Source organism: Zophobas morio, unplaced genomic scaffold (genome assembly GCF_036711695.1).
Source record: "Zophobas morio isolate AGI-343-1 ecotype UQ-CSIRO unplaced genomic scaffold, CSIRO_AGI_Zmor_V1 ptg000040l, whole genome shotgun sequence".
Classification (NCBI taxonomy): Eukaryota; Metazoa; Arthropoda; class Insecta; order Coleoptera; family Tenebrionidae; genus Zophobas; species Zophobas morio.
Window position 1 is genome coordinate 2,230,194 of NW_026972145.1, and position 24,408 is coordinate 2,254,601.

Below are 24,408 nucleotides of genomic sequence, written 5' to 3' on the forward strand. Positions count from 1 at the left end.
GTGGGCGGGGCTAGTACTTGCTCAGATAAGACTGACTTTGGCAAATGACATACCTTCCAAGAAAATAAAGGGCGGGTGGGCGGGCTTAGTATTTTGTAAGATAAGACTGATTTTGGCACTTTTGACATTTTCGCCTATTTTTCAACTATTTTCGAAAATTTTAGTGAATGATTTTATACGACCTGAATGAAATTAATGATCTTATACTGAACAGAAATAAAATTAGTCGTTGAAATGAGAAGAGGGCGGGTGGGCGGGGCTAGTTCTTGCTAAGAAAATTAAGTTTAGAAGAAGATCATTTAGAAGAACATCATTTAGAAGAACAAAAGAAATGAAAAAAGAACAACAAAATTAACTAAAATCTATGAACAATTAAAAGAAGAATGAAAAAGAAGGGTGTAAAAGATGATCCAAAGAAGTAAAAAATTATGAAAATGGCTGAGGAAATTGACGATTGATAAATTAGAAGAATAATTTGATAGTAGATATTCTCAGGGAAAAAAATCAGAAACAAAATTTCTGTTCTAGACGAAGATCATTTACAAGAGAAAAACATTCTTAGAAGAAATTAAGAAGAAAAGATAAGTTTAAAGTTTAAAGGAAGATCAGAGAAAATAAAAATTGCGACATAGTTAATCAAAAGTTGTGATCAATTACGAGAAGAAGGAACAGAAGTGTATAAAAGGTAATAAAAAAAATAGAAGAGTATGACAAATACTAATGAATATGATGATTAATAAATTAGAAAGAATTAATTTATAAGTAGATTTTTGTTGTACATAATTATCTCCAGTACGATAATTACTGATGAAATTGATAACTAACAAGTTAGAAAAAAATTATTTCAAAGTATAAAAGAATTTGTAGTAGATACTCTAGGGAAACAATCCACAATGACATTTCAGAAGTGTATAAAAGATAACCAAAGAAAGTAGAAGGGAGGACAAAGCTGACGAAATTGATGATTAATAAATTAGAAGGATTAACATTGAAGCCGATTTTTTAATGCAATTATCTCCAGGTAGAAATCAGGAACGAATTTTCAATTCTGATTAGAGATCATATAGAAGATTAGAATCTCCTTGGAAGAATTTAATGTAAAAGGACCAAAGAACAAACGAAATTTCTTCAATGGTCAAACACCATTTCGAAGATCAGTCTCTAGAAGAATAGAAGAAACGAAAAAATAATGACATATTAAGCAAGATTAATGAACAATTAAGAGAAGAATGATAAAGAAAAGTGCACAAGATTATCTATCAAGTAAATTAAAAAAGTACGACAATTACTGACGAAATTGATAAGTCACAAGTGACAACAAATCAATTTTAAAGTAGTAGATACTCTCAGGGAAAAAATCAATAGTAATAATTTAAAAAAAGACGATAAAAATGTTCCTGACAACTGCAGTGCCGCCACCCGCCAATTTCGAACCCCCTCGACGCGCCGCCCCCCACCCCAATCGATTGCCCTTTGCCGCCCCTGCCTGCGCCCGCCGATGCGCCGCCGGCCCGGCCGCCACTGCGGCCTGCAGCGCCGGTGACATCACAATGCCACAAACAATCGCCCGACGTCCCGTTTGTTTTAACAAGTGAGTTTCCACCGCGAGTCCTCGCTCTTCTGCTCCGCCGCCGTGGTGGTGGCAGCACTATTTCACATTGTCAATGGGAGGTTAGATTCAGTTGCCTTAGAAACGCTGGTGGGTTCCGTTGCGAAATGCTGCCTGCACGAGCGCTGCGTACGTACCCCGAGTCCGGCTCGAGCGCCTGAACGCCGCCCCCGAGCTCCGCCGAAAACAGGTACCAGTTTTTCAAACCAAAACAAAAAAACATATCATTATTTTTATTAGTGGCGTCTATCTAAATTATTTTTTTTTTAATAATAATCAGATCAGAATATTATTATTATTATTTGTATTGGAGTGTTTTTTCTCGGAATCGATACGATCGGGACTAAGTACTGATAAACGGTATCTCGAGTAATATAACCGTGTGTTCAGTGCAGGACCCCACTCGCGATTCGCCATGAGTACGGTCCTGTTAGAAGCGCGGCCCTTCCGGCCCTTCAAGTCCGGGGAGGAGTACCTGGTGGCCATGAAAGAGGACTTGGCCGAGTGGCTCCAGACCATGTACCCGCACCTGGGCATCAACGTGGACAACTTCATGGAGAAGCTGGAGACCGGAGTCACCCTGTGCGAGGTTAGTGCCAGAAGTACGGTCACGTGACGCCCTAAGCGCCGCCCTTGTGTAGCTTCCCCGCCCTAAGCTCCGCCCTAAGTGTACTTGTCGTTATTTCGATGCGCTGAGTGTGCTTCCGCTGAAGACTTGTTCGCCGGACTGAAAATATTTGGCCGAAATTAGTCATTTGGTTTCTCTAGAAAACGAAAGTTCAAGGGTTGGGACCTTGACGGGGACCTTGGTGGCTGGGCCCAGATGTTGGGTCGTGATTGCCGAAGTGCACAGTAAAATTTATGCAGTGATGACATTACGAGTGGATAAAATTGAGTGTGTTGGTAATTAAGGAATCCTTGATCTACTCAATTAAGGCTGCGTTTAAGACGAAATGAGATAATTGGATGATTGCTGGGCAGTTAAACGGTCGCGATTTGGGATCAGATGATTACCTTTGACTTGGCGTATGTGTGAAAGTTTATTTATTATGTTGGAGGTTTGAAAGGTCCTAACTATTAAGTAAGCGTGACAGAATCATAACGTAACTGTTTCGTGCTTGTAGATTTTTCTGCTTTTTTTTCGCAGTTTCGACAGGTCTGGGTGTTCGTTATCGTTTGCTCCGTTTGTTGTGTCATCTCCACTTTCGCTCTCTTTGTTTTGGTGTTTTTTCGCATTACGTGCAGTGTTTCGTAAATATTTTTTGTAAATGACTGTTCTCGGATGGTTAATGTTTTACGTGTTTATTTGAACAGCTGTCACAAGACGATGTCGAGTTTACCGTTTTTAGGTTTTCGTGTTCATTGTTCTACCCATGTCTAGTCAGCAGATTATCACGTTACTTTTTTCGCTCATTTATTGGAAGAACTTTCACAAAACTACCTACAAATTACTGTAGGTGTACTTGAAGTTGGCGCTGACCAAGCTAATTTGGACCACTTGATCATTTTTCTTATCGATCGGTGTGTTTGTCCCATTGTTTTCTATTTTGGCCTATTCTCAGTGTTTTTATTATAAATTTACAGTTCATATTCACTAATAATTAGAATTTTTAAAGTTTAGCCAATTGCCACATTTACCCTATTTTTATTATTTATTCGTCACTCTATTTTGGCCTATTCTCATGTTCAAGTAATTTTTTCTTTTTTTTTTTCTAAGAATTGTTTAGCCATTTTGGTCTATTTTCTCCCTATTCTCACCTATTTACAAGTTTTAAGATTTTTAATTTTTTTTCTAATTTTTTTTTCATTCTGGTCTTTGACCAATTTGCTTTGTTGTGGCTTATTTAAGTCGATTTACTCTACTCTGGTCCAATTCTTAACTGTTTCTACTTAATTAAACTCTGGAAACCAGTCTCAGATTTCCATTTAGTTTAAAATGGTTTTTTTTTTGTTAAAAAGCCTATTCTCAGTTTTTTGTGAAATTATCTTTTTTTTTCTATAGACAAATTGAAGACAATTTTTTTCTTAGCCTATTCTCAGTTCTTCACCAACGTGATTTTTTTCAATAATTTGAAACGTTATTGATAACTTCCGGTACTTTCGTAATAAACCTAAATTAAACCGTCTTTCACATTTTGGCCTATTCTCAGCTTCCCAGAAATTTTATTTTTTTTTTCTTTAATCAAGCGAATAGATTCTGTAGAAATTACTAGAGATTTATAATTTACTGAAAAGTGCTTTACATCATATTCACCATATGTGGCTTATTCTCACTTTCTACTAAATTTGCTTTTTGTGGTGTTTTTGAAGAAGTACTTAGGAAATTATTGGAAAATTGTATTCGAAAGAAAATGTTACTCAAATATGCGAACAGATTTTTCTCATCTCAGTTTTTCGTCAATTTATTTTTTTACATTGAAAATTTTAAGCTATACGTAGAAACCGCTATGATTAGACGAAAATCAGTATTTTCAAGTTTTGGTCTATTCCCAAGCTTCCTATAATTTTTTTTGGCTTAATCCAAAAATGGTTATAAAAATTATCAGTGATTTGTCTTTTCTCCAATTTTGTTAAAGTTTAATCACTATCCTATGATCAATTCGTACTAAATTTGTTTTTTATGGCTTATCTGATTAACTTTTGGGAAAATTAGAAATTCGTACAAAACAAAAAATTTTGTTCGAAGAGCAGACAAATTGAGGACAATTTCTTTTTTAGCCTATTCTCAGCTTTTCTCCAATGTGGTTTGTTCAAGTAAATTAATATACCTATATAATATATGAATAGATGAAAATGATTATAAGCCACGTAGCAACTGCTATGATAGACGAAAATCGTTATTTTCAATTTTTGACTATTCTCAGCTTCCTATAAATTTGTTTTTTTTTAGTTTAATCAAAATCAAAAATTTTACTGAAAAACCAGACAAATTGAGGGCAATTTCTTTCTCAGTTTGTCACCAACGTGATTTTTTTCAATAGTTTGAAACGTTATTGATAACTTGCGGTACTTTCGTAATGAACCTAAATTAAACCGTCTTTCATATTTTGGCCTATTCTCAGCTTCCCATAAATTTTCTGTTTTTTTTTTATCTTTAATTAAGCGAACAGATCCTGTAGAAATTATTAGAGATTTATAATTTACTGAAAAAAACTGTTTTACATAATATTTACCATATGTGGCTTATTCTCACTTTCTACTAAATTTGCTTTTTGTGGCCTTTTTGAAGAAGTACTGAGGAAATCATTGGAAAATTGTATTAAAAAAAAAATGTTGCTCAAATATGCGAACAGATTTTTCTCAATCTACATCTTAGCCTATTCTCAGCTTTTCGTCAATTTATTTTTTTATATTGAAAATTTTAAGCTATACGTAGAGACCGGTATGATAAGACGAAAATCAGTATTTTCAGATTTTGGACTATTCTCAAGCTGCCTACAATTTTTTTTGGCTTAATCCAAAAATGGGTATAGAAATTATCAGTGATTTGTCTTTTCAATTTTGTTGAAGTTTAATCACTATCCTATGGTCGGTTCGTACTATATTTGTTTTTTATGGCTTATCTGATCAACTTTTGGGAAAATTAGAAATTCATACAAAACCGAAAATTTTGTTCGAAGAGCAGACAAATTGAGGACAATTTCTTTTTTAGCCTATTCTCAGCTTTTCTCCAATGTGTTTTTTTAAGTAAATTAATATACCTGTATAATATATGAATACATGAAAATGATTATAAGCCACGTAGCAACTGCTGTGATAGACGAAAATCGTTATTTTCAATTTTTGACTATTCTCAGCTTCCTATAAATTTGTTTTTTTTAGTTTAATCAAAATCAAAAATTTTACTGAAAAAGCAGACAAATTGAGGGCAATTTCTTTCTTAGCCTATTCTCAGTTTGTCACCAAGGTGATTTTTTTCTATAGTTTGAAACGTTATTGGTAACTTGCGGTACTTTCGTAATAAACCTAAATTAAACCGTCTTTCACATTTTGGCCTATTCTCAGCTTCCCATAAATTTTCTTTTTTTTTTTTCTTTAATCAAGCGAACAGATCCTGTAGAAATTATTAGAGACTTATAACTTACTGAAAACGACTTTACATCATATTTACCATATGTGGCTTATTCTCACTTTCTACTAAATTTGCTTTTTGTGGCCTTTTTGAAGAAATACTGAGGAAATTATTGGAAAATTGTAGTCGAAAGAAAATATTACTCAAATATGCGAACAGATTTTTCTGAATCTACATCTTGGCCTATTCTCAGTTTTTCGTCAATTTTTTTTTGCATTGAAAATTTTAAGCTATACGTAGAGACCGTTATGATAAGGCGAAAATCAGTATTTTCAAGTTTTGGACTATTCTCAAGATTCCTATAATTTTTTTTAGCTTAATCTAAAAATGGTTATAAAAATTATCAGTGATTTGTCTTTTCTCCAATTTTGTTAAAGTTTAATCACTATCCTATGATCAGTTCGTACTATATTTGTTTTTATGGCTTATCTGATTAACTTTTGGGAAAATTAGAAATTCGTACAAAACAGAAAATTTTGTTCGAAGAGCAGACAAATCGAGGACAATTTCTTATTTAGCCTATTCTCAGCTTTTCTCCAACGTGTTTTTTTCAAGTAAATTAATGTACCTATATAATATATGAATACATGAAAATGATTATAAGCCACGTAGCAACTGCTATGATAGACGAAAATCGTTATTTTCAATTTTTGACTATTCTCAGCTTCCTATAAATTTGTTTTTTTTAGTTTAATCAAAATCAAAAATTTTACTGAAAAAGAAGAAAAATTGAGGGCAATTTCTTTCTTACCCTATTCTCAGTTTTACTTTAAACAAAATCAAGCCTCCCATAAATCTTCTGTTTTTTTTTTATGAGCGAACAGATCTTGTAGAAATTATTAGAGACTAATAATTTACTGAAAACTTTGCTTTTCATCATACTTACCAAGGGTGGCCTATTCTCACTTCCTACTATATTTGTCTTTTGTGCTTCTTTTAACAAAGTGCAGAGGAAATTATTGGAAAATTGTAATCGAAAGCAAATTTTGCGCAAATATGCGAACCAATTTTTCTCAGTCTACATCTTGGCCTATTCTCAATTTTTCGTCAATTTATTTTTTTCTGTATTGAAAAATTACTGGAAACTATCTAGAGACCGCTATGAAAGGCGAAAATCTATTTTTAAATTTTGGACTATTCTCAGCTTTCTATAAATTTGTTTTTTTCTAGTTTAATCAAAATCTAAAATGTTGCTAAGAAGGCAGACAAATTGAGGACAATTTACTCAGCGTATTCTCAGTTTTTCGTTAACGTAATTTTTCCAATACTTTGAAACGCTACTTTGATACTAAACCTAGATAAAACCGTCTCCCACATTTTGGCCTATTCTCAGCCTCCCATAAATTTTCTTTTATTTTTTAATCAAGCGAATAAATCCTCTGGAAATTATCAGAGACTTATAATTTACTAAAAACTTTGCTTTTCATCATATTTACCAAGAGTGGCCTATTCTCACTTCCTACTAAATTTGTCCTTTGTGCTCTTTTTAAAGAAGTATTTAGGAAATTATTGGAAAATTGTATTCAAAAGGAAATTTAGCACAAAATTGCGAACAAATCTTAATCGATTTACCAATTGGCCTATTCTCAGTTATTCTTCATTGTATTTTTTTTTTATAAACAAGAATTATTATAAACTACCCAAAGACCGGCTATTATAATCGAAAATCAATATTGTCAGGTTTATGGACTATTCTCAGCTCCCGATAAATTTGGTTTTTTTTCAGTTTATTCAAAAAATTCGTAGGAAGAATTATTAGAAATTTGTATTTTTTGAAATTTTGCCTCATCCATAGTCTAATCTCTAACTACTGGGAACATTAGAAATTCATATAAATATAATGGAAAATTGTTGACCTATTCTCAATTTTTCATCAACTTATTTTTTTCTGTTCTTGGAGAATTATTTATGTACAACGTCGAGGCCAATATTATAGAAAGAACTCCACCTGAAATCAGTATTTTTCAAGTCCTGGCCTATTCTCAGCTTTCATTTTTTTTATTTAAATACAAATTTGTGAAAATTATTATGTTTTTCAAGTTTGCTCTAGTTGAGTGGTGTTCGGCCTATTCTCCGTCACTACTGAATTTTCTTTTTGTATCTTACTTGAAAAACTGAGGGAATTATTATTTTTTTTATTATATTCGTAGCCTATTCTCATGTTTTACTTTTTTTATTTATTTAAAACTGTGTCGAAAATTTGACAATAAAAATTTACATTCTGCCAAAAATAAATCAAAAACGATTGCCATTTTAACGGCATTCTTAGCCTGTCATCAGTAAATACAAGTGTATTCAGAGGTCGTTTACACCAAATGTGGGCTGATTTGACGAAATTTACTGTTTTAAGTCTATCACCTATTATCAGACGTAATAAATTTAATACCAAGGTACACACAATATTTTTTTTATTGGAAAGAACACAAAACTTATTTCATTGTAAAAAAAGTGACAGAGTCGGAGCCTCATGTCTGTCAGTTTGTATCAAAATGGACGATAGCCCAGTTTGATTAATTTATCGCTCCCTATGAAAAAATGTTAAATATGTGTACAATATAATGACCTCAAAACCTTAATCATAATTCATAAGTCATAACCGTTTATTCAACTAAATAAACACTCGCTGGTTGTACTTTTGACGTAGTTCAAAAACACTCAAAACCCAGTCAAGAAATGGTACGTTAGCCTCGAAACCTTAACAAATAATGACGATGTTTTCGCATAATTCGCGCTTTAATTTATCTTTAGCAATGACTCATAGTTTTTTCACTTTTTTCGGTACGTGATTTAAATTAATAGCAGAGATATATCGCGTCGATGCAGAATCCTGAACAACAAACGTTTTAAAATGTAATTGGTCCAAACTAGCACTAAATCACGGAACTACAACTTTCCGATTACACAATGCCTTAAACCCTTCTATTTACTTATCAAATCTAAGATTTATAACTTCGGCATTGCCACATCAACCTGGCACTTCCTCGACCGGCCCGAAACCTTGCAGATTCAGACGTAAACACCGTATTAACATTTACGTTCTGTGCTATCAGCAAAGTGTAACCTTATCTGCCGACAAACACCGTGATAATGAAGTCAAGGCCCGGTCGCCGCATCCAGGACCCCATAGCCAAATTCGGCGGATTTCCAGATTTCGAGCGATCGGCGTTCCGAGCCGCAGATCTCGAATTTTCTCTCCGTTGCGCAAGAAAATTAGAGAGCCGTGACCAGCGATCGGTAATTTGCGGGCGAAAATTTGCGACGCAGATATTACTGGATTTATCTAAAGTCGAAGCCTACGAATTGTATCGAAAATGGCATGGCAAGTTCTTATGACTCACAACACACTCACTCGAGCGAAGCAAAAACCTCGAGGATAACGGTCGCACTCTCACTGCCGAGCTCCATTCATTCCGAATTTCGGTTTCGGTTTCGGAGGAGATTGAATTTGTCATTAAACTTGGTTTTTGTCATGAAGTGACGCTTGAGGGTGAGGGTTGCTAAAATGGTTGAATTTTGGAGAGTCAGGTTAGGGCAGCTCAGGTCATGTCAGATCAGATCGAGTCAAGTCAGGTCAGGTTAATAAGAGATTTGATTTTTTGAAATCAAAACCATGTTTTATTAACTCTCGGCTGCGGCTCGAATTTAAATGTGTCATGTATCGCAAGTCAAAAGTCACTAGTCGGCAGTCACTGGTCAGCAGTCACTAGTCGCCAGTCAGTAGTCACCAGTCACCTGTAAGTAGTCACATGTCACCAGTCAATGGTCACCAGTCACCAGCAGTAGTCACTAGTCACTAGTCACCAGTCACTAGTTACTAGTCACCGGTCACTAGTCGCTAGTTACATGTCGCCAGTCACTAGTTCCTAGTTACATGTTACCAGTCAGCAGTCCCCATATAACAGTCACGAGTCACAAGTCACTAATCGCCAGTCACCAGTCCCTAATCACGAGACACCAATTACTAGTTACCAGTCACTAGTCAAGCAGTCACCAGTCACAAGTTATGAGTCACTAGTCACTAGACACCAGAAACTAGTCCCTAGTCACTAGTCAACAGTCATCAGTCAGTGGTCACAAACCACTAGTAAATAGTCAGCAGTCATTAGTCACTAGTCACTAGACATGAGTCACTAGTCGCTAGTCACTAGTTACCAGACACGAGTCGGGCAGTCACCAGTCACTAGTTACCAGACACGAGTCGGGCAGTCACCAGTCACAAGTAACCAGTCACCACTCACGACTCACTAGTCAACAGTCACCAGTCAGTGGTCACAAACCACTAATAAACAGTCACCAGTCACCAGTCGGTAATTACATGTCACCAGTCAGCAGTCCCCAGACTTCTATCACGAATCACAAGTCACTAATCGCCAGTCACCAGTCCCTAATCACGAGACACCAATTACTAGTTACCAGTCACTAGTCAGGCAGTCACCAGTCACAAGTCACGAGTCACTAGTCACTAGACACCAGAAACTAGTCCCTAGTCACTAGTCAACAGTCATCAGTCAGTGGTCACAAACCACTAGTAAATAGTCAGCAGTCACTAGTCACTAGTCACTAGTCAGCCGTCACTAGTCGCTAGTTAAATGTCGCCAGTCACCATTCCCCAGACATCTATCACGAATCACAAGTCACTAATCGCCAGTCACCAGTCCCTAATCACTAGACATGAGTCACTAGTCGCTAGTCACTAGTTACCAGACACGAGTCGGGCAGTCACCAGTCACAAGTAGCCAGTCACCACTCACGACTCACTAGGCAACAGTCACCAGTCAGTGGTCACAAACCACTAATAAACAGTCACCAGTCACTAGTCACTAGTCACCAGTCACTAGTCGCTAATTACATGTCACCAGTCAGGAGTCCCCTGACATCTATCACGAATCACAAGTCACTAATCGCCAGTCACCAGTCCCTAATCACTAGACATGAGTCACTAGCCGCTAGTCACTAGCTACCAGACACGAGTCGAGCAGTCACCAGTCACAAGTAACCAGTCACCACTCACGAGTCACTAGTCAACAGTCGCCGGCCAGTGGTCACAAACCACTAATAAACAGTCACTAGTCACTAGTCACTAGTCACAGTCACTAGTCGCAATTACATGTCACCAGTCAGCAGTCCCCAGACATCTATCACGAATCACAAGTCACTAATCGCCAGTCACCAGTCCCTAATCACTAGACATGAGTCACTAGTCTCTAGTCACTAGCTATCAGACACGAGTCGGGCAGTCACCAGTTACAAGTAACCAGTCACCGGTCACCACTCTCGAGTCACTAGCCACTAGACACCAGAAACTAGTTCCTAGTCACTAGTCAACAGTCACCAGTCACTACTCACTAGCCAATAGTCACTATTCACAAGCCACTAGTCAATAAACATCAATCACTCATCACCAGTCACTAGTTTCGAGTCAGCATTCACCAGTCACTAGACTTCAGTCACTGGTCAGTAGTCAACAGTCACTAGACACTATTTACTATTCACTATTCACAATTCACTAGTCACTATTCACAAGTCATTAATCACTGGTCACAAGTCATTAGATCCGAGTCACTGGTCACTAGTCACGAGCCAATAATCACTATTCACAAGTCACTACTTACGAGTCACTAGTCAATAAACACCAATCACTAGTCACCAGTCACTTGACCTGACCTGATCTGACTTGGCTCTAACCTGACTTGACTTGAGCAGAGCAGATTTGGTTTTCCCTGATGTGACCTCGTTAGACTTGAGCACAATTGGTCAAATCAGATTTTACCTGATTTAGTCTGATCATACTTGACTTGATCAAATTTGATTACCCTGACTTGACTTGTCCAGGTCTAACCAGACTTTACTTATCCTGACTTGACTTAACCAAATCAGACTTTGCTTTTCCTGACTTGACCCAATTTGAGCTGATTTGATCTAGTGTCGAAATGACTTGACTTGACCTGACTTGAATTGACCTGATGTAAGTTGGTTTGTCTTGTGCGCTTCTATCCTGACTTGACCTTATCATACCACACTTGGCTTTTCCTGACTTAACTTGATTAATCTAGTGTGCCTTGACAAGTCTTGATCAAACCAGATCTTACTTGATGTAGCCTGATCATACTTAACATGATTTGCCTACTGTGTCGTGACTTATCTTGACTTGACTGGACTTGACTTCCCCTGGTCTGATTTGACCAGATCTGCCTGTCCTGACTTTGTTTATCCTGACTTGATCTAACCAAATCAGACCTAACTTTTCCTGACTTGACCAGACTTGACACAATTTGACTTACCTTAACCTAATTAGACTTGACTTAATCCAGTCTAGCCTGATACAACTTGAACTGACTTGATCTAGTGTCGAAATGACTGTATTTTTCCTTGTTTGACTTGACCCGACTTGAATTGACTTGATGCAACTTGGTTTGACTTGTACGGTTCTATCCTGACTTGGCCTCATCAAACCACACTTGACTTTTCCTGATTTGACTTGATCAATCTAGTGTGCCGTGACAAGACTTGGTCAAACCATATCTTACCTGATGTACCTGATCATACTTAACTTGATTTGCCTGTTTTGTCTTGACTTTTCTTGACTTGACTTGACTTGACTTGGCTTCACCTAGTCTGATTTGACAAGATCTACCTGCCCTGACTTTACTTATCCTAACTTGATCCAACTAATTCAGACTTAGCTTTTCCTGACTTGACCAAACTTTACACAATTTGACTTACCTTAACCTAATTAGACTTGACTTAATCCAGTGTAGCCTGATACAACTTGAACTGACTTGATCTAGTCTCGAAATGACTGTATTTTTCCTTGTTTGACTTGACCCGACTTGAATTGACTTGATGCAACTTGGTTTGACTTGTACGGTTCTATCCAGACTTGGCCTCATCAAACCACACTTGGCTTTTCCTGATTTGACTTGATCAATCTAGTGTGCCTTGACAAGACTTGATCAAACCAGATCTTACCTGATGAAGTCTGATCATACTTGACTTGATCAAATTTGTTTGCCCTGATTTGACTTGTCCAGGTCTAACCAGAGCAGACTTGTTTAAACCATATCTTACCTGATGTACCTGATCATACTTAACTTGATTTGCCTGTTTTGTCTTGACTTTTCTTGACTTGACTAGACTTGGCCGCACCTAGTCTGATTTGACCAGATCTGCCTGCCCTGACTTTACTTATCCTGACTTGATCTAACTAATTCAGACTTAGCTTTTCCTGACTTGACCTGACTTGACACAATTTGACTTACCTTAACCTAGTCTAGCCTGATACAACTTGAACTAACTTGATCTAGTGTCGAAATGACTGTATTTTTCCTGGTTTGACCTGACCTGACTTGAATTGACCTGATGCAACTTGGTTTGACTTGTGCGCTTCTATCCTGACTTGGCCTGATCAGACCACACTTGGCTTTCCCTGACTTGACTTGATCAATCTAGTGTACCTTGGCAAGTCTTGATCAAACCAGATCTTACCTGATGTAATCTGATCATACTTGACTTGATCAAATTGACTTTGCTTATCCTGACTTGACCTAACCAAATCAGACTTTGTTTTTCCTGACTTGACCTGACTTGACCCAATTTGACTTACCTAATTAGACTTGACTTGATCCAGGACTTTATTTTGAATGCTCTGATTTGACTTTTCCGGTTCTGACTTGTCCACGTGTAACTTGACTTGCCCTGACCAAGCTAAAATTGGCTTTTTCTGTTCGACCTGACCTGACTTTCTTTGATCTGACTTGACCTAATGTGACTTAGTTTCACTTGTCCGCGTTTAACCTGACTTTCCTGATCAAACCAGACTTTGCTTAACGCGACCTGACCTGACTTAAGACTGAAATGACTTTGCTTTTCCTAGCTTTACCGTATTTGCCTGACCTGACTTAAAATGACCTTGTTGACTTGGTTTGACTTCTGCACTTCTAATTTGACTTGCTCTGATCAGACCTGACTTAGCATTAATTGACCTAACGTAGAGTATAAATGACTTTTTTTTTCCTGATTTGACCTGACCTGATTTGACGCAACTTGGCTTGACTATGGTCTAAATGAATCCCGAGGCGAAGGCGAGGGTTGCCAAATCCTCTGTGGTTATGATTATAAATATAAAATTATTTATTAAAATGCCTAGGACTTTAAAACTGACAACCACCGCTTCGGTAAACAAATTTCGTTCTAAATTGTAGTGGCAGAGAAATAATGTCATCAAGTGAGTAATAATATCCCAACTTATTTATTATACACAATTTTTTAATTTATTCTCCACGACACGCGAATTTCTCTTAATAATCGCCAGGGGTGTCTCAAGCCACTGATTTCGCCGACCCCATAAAAAGGCGCCATATGAGTAGCACGAGTCCCCTTTCCACCACATTAAATATCGCCGGCATCCATCACCTGGTGTTACCCAACGCTGACCCACGCGATTGCGAATAAACAACAGAATGCCGTCGCCAAGGTCGAAGCGATTAAGGCCGGTCCTGCATTCATCTGTCAAAGCTCGGGCATAAATCACATCGTAATAGCCGCGCATTAGGACTTTCACAACTTTATTAGTACTCAAAATCGAAATGTCTGTGTACTTAGCTACGCAACGCAAATATTGACACTTTCTTGTCCACTCGTGCCATTTCGGCCTCCCCTCCGCCGCCATTAATCACAGCCAACTGTAAACGCGTATTAAGAGCGTTGTCGTGTCCGATTGTCTTTTTTCCGCGCTAACGAGTTCTATTTCCAGCGCTTCAATTAAACAAAAGCGACAGGAGCCGGTCTAAATTGGTCCCGATTAACATAAATTAGCCCGCGGTTCAACGTTTCGGACAACACTCATGCGCGCGACAGGTGCGGAGGGGATGCTTCCCCTCCGGGCGCCATTTTTTCGCCGCATAGTTTCACATCGAAGTAGGCCGCGCCGGGGGGCACCAGCTGATCGCGGATTGCTGGCACGCCGAGAAAACGTGCGTTGGCAGACAGCTGGGCTCTAACGTGAAATCGATAACCAAACAGAGGCGTCTTGGCGAATCCGGTCGACGACCCCGGGACCTTGACAGCGGGGGTGCGCCTCCCCTCCGGCGGCCATCTTGACCATACACTCGCGCTTCCTCTGTCCATTTGGTAGGGCGGAAGCGCAATATCGCGTCCGACATCCGGCAGAGTAAGCGGCTGCTGCATATTTAATTACTTTTTAAATGTGCAGCCGTAACGGATTCGAGCGACGCGATTAGCATATGCGGCAAAGGTCGCGACGACATGTGTTTTACATGTGTATTTGTTCAGGGAAAATCGCCATTTTTAGGAAGGCGGCTCTGCGTCAAGTCGTTGAATTCCTGAGGTATGGGAACCGCGAGCTAGAAAGCGTGGGCGGCTGAATCAATTGTGTTATGTTGTGGCGGAATTATGCGCGGCGCTAGAGGCGAAAATTGACCAGCGATCCGATTTAATCGAAGAACGGACGCCGCGGGGGGAGTTTACGCAAAATGGCGGATAAGGGGAGGCAGACACGTGACGAGGGGACAGCCAATGCGGCACGAGCGGGAATGGCGCCGGAGGGGAGGCGAACACGTGGTCTTGCAAAAACACTGACGGCGTCAGAGGTTATAAAAACCCCCAACATCGTGTCTTCATTTTTAAGAATTATTAGGAGATAAAGTTTGCTTTTGGCAATAAGAAGTTAATAAATGGCACGCCAATGACTTCATAGGGGAGTAAATTCAAAGACAGTGGGGGATAGAAGATGACAAGAACGACAACCAATGAGATTACGAAGACTGTAATGGCGACAGAGGAGAGGCAAACACATGATCATGGCAGAAGTCTGTCAGGTTTCAAACTATCTAAGATTGTGTCTTCAATTTTAAGAACTATTGAGAGATTTAATAAACGGGAAAGTAATAATTTCGGAGGGGAGGTAAATACAAAGACAGTAGGGGATAAATCGTGACAAGGGCGACAACCAATTAGATTACGAAGACTGAAATGGCTCCAGAGGGGAGGCTAACACGTGATCACGACGAAATCCAGTCAGGTCACAAACCCCCCAAGATTGTGTCTTCCATTTTAAGAATTATTAAGGGAGAAAGTTTACTTTTGGCTATAAATAGTTAATAAATAGGGCGTTAATGACTTCGTAGGGGAGTAAATACAAAGACAGTCGGGGATAGAAGATGACAAGAACGACAACCAATGAGATTACGAAGACTGTAATGGCGACAGAGGAGAGGCAAACACATGATCAGGGCAGAAGTCTGTCAGGTTTCAAACTACCTAAGACTGTGTCTTCAATTTTAAGAATTATTGAGACATTTAATAAACGGGAAAGTAATAATTTCGGAGGGGAGGTAAATACAAAGACAGTAGGGGATAAATCGTGACAAGGGCGACAACCAATTAGATTACAAAGACTGAAATGATTCCAGTGGGGAGGCTAACACGTGATCATGACGAAATCCAATCAGGTCACAAACCCTCCAAGATTGTGTCTTCCATTTTAAGAATTATTAAGGGAGAAAGTTTGCTTTTGGCTATAACCAATTAATAAATCGGACGCTAATGACTTCCTAGGGGAAGTAAATACAAAGACAGTCGGGGATAGAAGATGACAAGAACGACAACCAATGAGATTACGAAGACTGTAATGGCGGCAGAGGAGAGGCAAACTCTTGATCGGGGTAGGAGTCAGTCTGGTTACAAACCCCTCAAGATCGTGTCTTCAATTTTAAGAATTATTGAAGGATTTAACAAATTGGAAACTAATAACTTCGTAGGGGAGGTAAATACAAAGACAGTCGGGGATAAATGGTGACAAGGGCGACAACCAATTAGATTCCAAAGACCGAAATGGCTCCAGAGGGGAGGTAGACGACTCATCAGTGGATAATCAATGAGAACGCAAAAGCTCTGATGGCTCCAGAGGGGAGGCTAACACGTGATCATTGCGAAAGCCAATCAGGTTACAAAAACCCCTCAAGATCGCGTCTCCCATTTTAAGAATTATTAACGGATAAAACTTGCTTTTGGCGATAACCAGATAATAAAAGGACGACAACCAATCAGATTACGAAGACTGTAATGGCGCCAGAGGAGAGGCAAACTCTTGATCGGGGTAGGAGTCAGTCAGGTTACAAACCCCTCAAGATCGTGTCTTCAATTTTAAGAATTAGTGAGAGATTTAACAAATGAGAAACTGATAAGTTCGTAGGAGAAGTAAATACAAAGAGAGTCGGGGATAAATCGTGACAAGGGCGAAAACCAATTAGATTCCGAAGACTGAAGTGGCTCCAGAGGGGAGGTAGACGAGTCATCAGTGGGTAAATTAACGAGAGCGCAAAAACAGTGATGGCTCCAGAGGGGAGGCTAACACGTGATCATTGCGAAAGCCAATCAGGTTACAAAAACCCCTCAAGATCGCGTCTCCCATTTTAAGAATTATTAACGAATAAAATTTGCTTTTGGCGATAACCAGATAATAAAAGGACGACAACCAATCAGATTACGAAGACTGTAATGGCGCCAGAGGAGAGGCAAACTCTTGATTGGGGTAGGAATCAGTCAGGTTACAAACCCCTCAAGATCGTGTCTTCAATTTTAAGAATTAGTGAGAGATTTAACAAATGGGAAACTATTAACTTCGTAGGGGAGGTAAATACAAAGACAGTCGGGGATAAATCGTGACAAGGGCGACAACCAATTAGATTCCAAAGACTGAAGTGGCTCCAGAGGGGAGGTAGACGAGTCAACAGTGGGTAAATTAACGAAAGCGCAAAAACAGTGATGGCTCCAGAGGGGAGGCTAACACGTGATCATTGCGGAAGCCAATCAGGTTACAAAAACCCCTCAAGATCGTGTCTCCCTTTTTAAGAATTATTAACGGATAAAACTTGCTTTTGGCGATAACCAGATAATAAAAGGACGACAACCAATCAAATTACGAAGACTGTAATGGCGCCAGAGGAGAGGCAAACTCTTGATCGGGGTAGGAGTCAGTCAGGTTACAAACCCCTCAAGATCGTGTCTTCAATTTTAAGAATTAGTGAGAGATTTAACAAATGGGAAACTAATAACTTCGTAGGGGAGGTAAATACAAAGACAGTCGGGGATAAATCGTGACAAGAGCGACAACCAATTAGATTACGAAGGTTGAAATGGCTCCAGAGGAGAAGCGAACACGTAACTAGAACAAAAGTCACGTGATAAGGGGGTGAACCAATTAGAATACAGAGACCTTAATGGCGTCAGAGGGGAGGACCGGTGATGAAACCAGGAGCGGAAACGTGCAATAGTTTGGTTACGGCGACTTTTCCACTTTTAGTAGGGAAGTGGGCAATAATTGTCTTTACCCAAGCGCTGTTACCATTTTATTGTCCATAATAAACGCGCTTGTTAAGTGCTCGAATCTTGCGAAAAGTTTACTCTTGACTCATATGGAAACAATAAAAGCAATTGTTGCGTCAGGACGACTACGCGCCTAATTACGATTATTATAACACTTTCTTTTCAATCCTGGTACAAGGGTTCAACGTCGCAAACATGTCGCGATATGGTTCCATTGAACCCGCCAATATTTCAGACCCGTCTATAAATTCATATTAACTTGTTTTTCGAGATGTCCGTGCATATTTTGGGGTCCATTAGCACGAAAACAATGTTCGCTATAATGGCGGCGCGAGGGGAAGCCGCATCCACAAGATGGCGCCCGAGGGGAGATTGACTCACTCCACATCCGTGACATTGGAGCAGCCGTATCGATACCTGATCGACCTCAGATCCCGCATAAATCGCAGCCAAGGCTGTCCAACCTAGTCCATATAGGGAAACGAAAAATCTAGTTGGCGCCGCGTTATTACCGTAGCTCGCGCGCACAGCCGCCGTAAATATCTCGGAATGTCCTTTTGTTCGGAAGGATATTCGCCTTATATGTCCGTGTTATTGAGGCGATTTTCGATGACAAACCATCTTTGTTTTTGTGATCTGACTCACAAGGCAAGGTCCGATACGGTACATTTTTGGCGCGAAATTCGATTACGGGGTGGCCATGGACCGGTGTTGCCACTTTCACTGGACGCGCTTCCTTATATGGCGACATCGCGGCCACCTTGACACGAACACTTGTCGCGGTTCGAAATAAGTTCTAGGACCGCGTTAGCCGGCCCTGGACCGATTCGCGAAAATCGAGCGAGGATCCGACCAGCCTTGACAATAATAACAATAATAATAATAATACGAGTAATTTACCGTTTTAGTGTACAAAGTACAAATATGCAACTATTTTTTTTTTCTGTGTGTGGTCTGAACGGATTTTCGAGTAGTCCCGCAGGAAGTTACGAAACGCTTCCGCCGCCTCTGACTCACGGCTCGTCATTATAAAGAAATTTACGTTTAGTGTGATTATCTGGTCGAGTTGATGGTTATTTTTGTTTTTTTTGCAGCACGCTAATGCGGTGAAGCTGCAGGCTTCCGAGTACATCGAGAAGAAGCAGTCGAAGAAGATCATGACGAAGTCGGTGACGGGAAACCTGGCGCAAGCGATGAATCTGGTCAATATTCCGGAAGTGAAGTACTTTGCCACTGCTAAGCCGCAGACGTTCTTCGCGAGGGATAACGTTTGTAACTTTATCCAGTGGTGCCGGAACTCCTTGCAGATTATAGAGTGTCTGTTGTTCGAGTCGGACGATTTGATCATGAGGAAGAACGAGAAGCATGTTATTTTGTGTCTGCTGGAGGTGGGGAGGAGGGCTGCCAAGTAAGTTTACAAAAAATTGGGGCTATTTTTTTTTATGATGATGATGAATGGAAGATAAAATTCGAACAAATTTTGTCTTGTCAAAAATACATTGTAGCTTTTGTCATTTTTTTGACGAATTTTGAGCAATTTTTGAATTTTAGTTAAAAATGTTTTAACTTTTCAAACGATCTTCTTTTTCCCCTTTTAATTAAAGAAATATTCACAACAATTTTTTGTTTCATTTTTTTATGGTGACAGGAAAATAAAAATGGAATGATATTTTGACTGCTTAAAAAATGTCTTTTCCACTGTATTACGTCAATTTACGTCTCAAGTTTTACAACTTTCGAATTTTTCAATTTTTAGATTTTACAATTTTTCGATTTAAATTTCCACATTTTTCAGTTTTTAATTTTTCGATTGTTCGATTTGCAGTTTTCGTTTCGGTTTTTTGTTTTCTTTATTTTTGAATTATTCGATTTTTCACTGCTTCTGTTTTATAATTTTTCGTTTTTTCCATTATTTGTTTCTTCAATTTTTTGATTTGCAGTTTTTCATTTTTTTTTGTTGTTTCAATTTTACGATATGCAATTCTTCAGGCTTGTTTTTATTTTCCCGTTTTTCCATTTTCCTACTTTTGGATGTATCAGTTTTTAGATTTTTCAAATTTTTTTCAGTGTAACATTTTTGAAATTTTGGATTTTCAAATTTTCGATTTGCAATTTTTCGATTTTTTAACTTTTCATTTTTTCAACTTTACATTTTCCGTTTTTCCAATTTTCTGTTTCTTCGATTTTTCTAGTTTTCATTTTAAACATGTATCTAGTAATATAATTCTTAAAAATTTTCAGTTTTCACTTTCTCGAAACATACTTAATTTTCCAATGTTTCGATATTTCTGTGGACTTTAAAATTTTAACGATTTTAAAATTTTTGGGTTTTCCAATTTTTCGAGTAATTTTTTCATTTTTGATTTTTAGTTTTTCACTATGTCGGTTTTCCGGTTCCCAGTTCTTCGATTTGCAATTTTTTGAAACAACGGGATATTAAAAACTAAAGAAATCGGAAAATCAGATACTTAAGAAATCCAAAAATTGCAAAATTGAAAAAATTAAAAACTGGAAAATTGGGGAATTGAAATATATATCAAAGAGTGAAAATTTGAAGAATTGAAAAAAAAAACCGTAAAATTGTGACATAGAATCAAGAAAATGAAATTAGAAATTTTTCGATTTGTAGTTTTCGTTTCGGTTCTTTATTTTCTTTATTATTTCAATTGTTCGATTTTTCAATGTTTCGATTTTATAATTTTTTGTTTTTCCTATTTTAATTTTTTCAATTATCCTTATTTCTTCAATTTTTAGATTTTTCGATTTAAAATTTTTCGAGTCTTCAATTTTTAACTTCATTAATTTTTTATTTATTCAAATTTTCGATTTGCATTTTTTCGTTTCGATTTTTTGTTTTCTTTATTTTTACAGTTTTTCGATTTTTCAATGTTCGATTTTAATTTTTTTCTGTTTTTCAATTTCAATTTTTTCAATTTTATGATTTGCAGTTTTTCAGTTTTTCATTTTTTTGTTTCTTCAATTCTACGATATGCACCTCTGTGAGTTTTCAGTTAAAAATTTTTCAGTTTTACGATTTTCCAAATTTTGGATATTTCAGTTTCAGGTTTTGCAATTTTTCGATTTGGAATTTTACGAATTTTCAGTTTTTATTTTTTTTTAATTTCTAGATTTTTCAATTTTTTATTTCTTCAATTTATGGATTTACAATTTCTTGTTTGGACTCTTTATTTTCCTCATTTTTTCAATTTTCATGTTTTTCAATGTTCTGGTTTTCTAATATTTTTTGCAGTGTGAAATCAATTTTTGGATGTTTCAATTTTTCGGTTTTTAGTTCAACTTTTGGATTTTTTAATGCTTCATTTTTCAGTTTAGATTTTCCATTTTCTTGATTTTCTATTTTTCGTTTCTTTAGCTTTTGATTTTCAATTTTTCAGGTTTTTATTTTAAATATGTATCTAATATTTATTAGATGTAATTTAAAAAAAAAATCCCTTTTTCAATCATACGATTTTAGAATTTTTCCATTTTTCAATTATTGCATTTTAAAACTTACTTTTATTCGATTTTTGAATTTTTGGGTTTTCTAATTTTTTTTCTTTTTTCCAATTTTTCGTTTCATTAATTTTTTACGATTTTTAGTTTTTCAATGTATCAATTTTTCTCGATTTTCAGTTTTTCGATTTTGTCATTTTTCCTTTTTTCATTTTATCGATTAGTATTTCTTTTTACGAGTTGCAAATAAAAAATCGAAAATAAAAAAAACAAAGAAGTGTAAAATGAAAACTTTGAAAAATCTAAAATTTGGAAATCAAGAACTTGAAAAATTGTAGAAACGAAAAATTGAAAAATCAAAAGATAAAAATTGAGAAACTTAAAAACCGAAATATTGAAAAATAAAAAAATCGGAAAAGCGGATAACTGAGAAATCTAAAAACTGCAAAGATGAACAATTTGAAAATTGAAAAATCGGGGGATTTAAAAACCATAAATTGAAAATTTAAAGAATGAAGTGAATGAAAAATTATAAAATCAAAAGCAATATTGAAAAAATACAGAAAGAATAGGTCCTTTTTTTCTCTTATCTGAAAATATATTTCAAAATAAATTCGTATTCGTGATTTATGGTAAATTTCTTGTAAGACGCGATAGTATCTTTCAACTTAAAAAAAAATCTCTTAATTTCCGTTTTTGTTGGAACAAATTTTGAGCAATTTTTCAGAAGATTTTTTTTCCCTTTTTACTGTAGAAATATATCAAATGTTGGGTTGTGTTCTTGGTTTTTGAAAAATTTTGCATAAAACAGGAAAAAACTTGAGCGATTTTCAGACCAATTTTTTCGTTCTTTTTTTTGTGATGATAGGAAGAGAAAGTTCGAATGATATTTTGACGACTTAAAAATGCCTTTTCCGTCTTATCACATCTTTCAAAAAATATCTCAAAAACAATTTCCTTATCGTAATTTACATAAAATTTGCCATACGATTATACAATTTTGGACGATTTTCAAAAAATACAGTTTTAGCCATTTTTCGACGACGAATGGAATTTTGAGCAATTTTTGAATTTTAGAGTAGGTCCTTTTTTTTCTCTTACCTGAAAATATATTTCAAAATAAATCTGTATTCGTGATTTGTGGTAAATTTCTCGTAAGACGCCAAAGTATCTTTCAACTTAAAAAAAATCTCTTAATCTCTATTTTTGTTGGAACAAATTTTGAGCAATTTTTCAGAAGATCTTTTTTTCCCTTTTTACTGGAGAAATATCTCAAATGTTGGGTTGTGATCTTGGTTTTTGAAAAATTTTGCATAAAACAGGAAAAAACTTGAGGAATTTTCAGAGCAATTTTTTCTTTCTTTTTTTTTTGTGATGATAGGAAGAGAAAGTTCGAATGATATTTTGACGACTTAAAAAATGCCTTTTCCATTTTATTACATATTTCAAAAAATATCTCAAAAACAATTTCCTTATCGTAATTTACATAAAATTTGCCATACGATTATACAATTTTGGACGATTTTCAAAAAATACAGTTTTAGCCATTTTTCGACGACGAATGGAATTTTGAGCAATTTTTGAATTTTAGAGTAGGTCCTTTTTTTTCTCTTACCTGAAAATATATTTCAAAATAAATCTGTATTCGTGATTTGTGGTAAATTTCTCGTAAGACGCCAAAGTATCTTTCAACTTAAAAAAAATCTCTTAATCTCCATTTTTGTTGGAACAAATTTTGAGCAATTTTTCAGAAGATCTCTTTTTCCCTTTTTACTGGAGAAATATCTCAAATGTTGGGTTGTGTTCTTGGTTTTTGAAAAATTTTGCATAAAACAGGAAAAAACTTGAGGAATTTTCAGAGCAATTTTTTCTTTCTTTTTTTTGCGATGATAGGAAGAGAAAGTTCGAATGATATTTTGACGGCTTAAAAAATGCCTTTTCCGTCTTATTACATCTTTCAAAAAATATCTCAAAAACAATTTCCTTTTCGTAATTTACATAAAATTTGCCATACGATTATACAATTTTGGACGATTTTCAAAAAACACACTTTTAGCCATTTTTCGACGACGAATGGAATTTTGAGCAATTTTTGAATTTTGGAGTGGGTCCTTTTTTTCTCTCACCTGAAAATATATTTCAAAATAAATTCGTATTCGTGATTTATGGTAAATTTCTCGTAAGACGCCAAAGTATCTTTCAACTTAAAAAAAATCTCTTAATCTCCATTTTTGTTGGAAAAAATTTTGAGCAATTTTTCAGAAGATTTTTTTTTCCTTTTTTTTACTGAAGAAATATCTCAAATGTTGGGTTGTGTTCTTGGTTTTTGAAAAATTTTGCATAAAACAGGAAAAAACTTAAGGAATTTTCAGAGTAAATTTTTGTTCCTTTTTTTGTGATGATAGGAAGAGAAAATTCGAATGATATTTTGACGACTTAAAAAATGCCTTTTCCATTTTATTACATATTTCAAAAAATATCTCAAAAACAATTTCCTTTTCGTAATTTACATAAAATTTGCCATACGATTTAAAAAAAAAACAGTTTTAGCTTTTTTTCGACGACGAATGGAATTTATGATTTGTGTTAAATTTTTCTCAAGACGCGAAAATGTTTTTCAATTAAAAATAAATTTTCTCCATTTTTGTTGAAACGAATTTTGAGCAAGTTTTCAATTTTTGAGAAGATTTTTTTTTTCGCAATTTTTGAATTATAATAAAAGGTGTTTTTTTTCTTTTACTTGAAGATAAATCTCAAAAATCAATTCTGAGCAATTTTTCAGTTTTTCAGAAGATCTTTTTTTCCATTTTTAACTGAAGAAATATCTCAAGTAATGGGTTGTGTTCTTGGTTTATCAACAAATTTCCATAAAAATTGCTCGAAGGTTATTTCGACGGAACTTCCCTCGCCCCTGATAAATCCCGCTTAT

The 24,408-nt window shown here is 36.3% G+C and overlaps 1 protein-coding gene across 2 annotated transcripts in view; it reads left to right on the plus strand.

The window, feature by feature from the left end:
- The first annotated feature begins 1,548 nt into the window (after nt 1-1,548).
- Nucleotides 1,549-24,408, plus strand: part of LOC135140441 (GAS2-like protein pickled eggs) — a 50,463-nt gene continuing 27,603 nt past the window's right edge. The window contains exons 1-3 of one of the 2 annotated variants that reach the window (XM_064070986.1): nt 1,549-1,799; nt 2,005-2,198; nt 19,121-19,434. In XM_064070986.1, the coding sequence (XP_063927056.1) occupies nt 2,025-2,198; nt 19,121-19,434 (488 nt within the window). In that variant the 5' untranslated portion in view covers nt 1,549-1,799; nt 2,005-2,024. Of the gene's footprint in view, nt 1,800-1,999; nt 2,199-19,120; nt 19,435-24,408 lie in introns of both variants that reach the window. The other variant, XM_064070985.1, reaches the window with a different exon arrangement.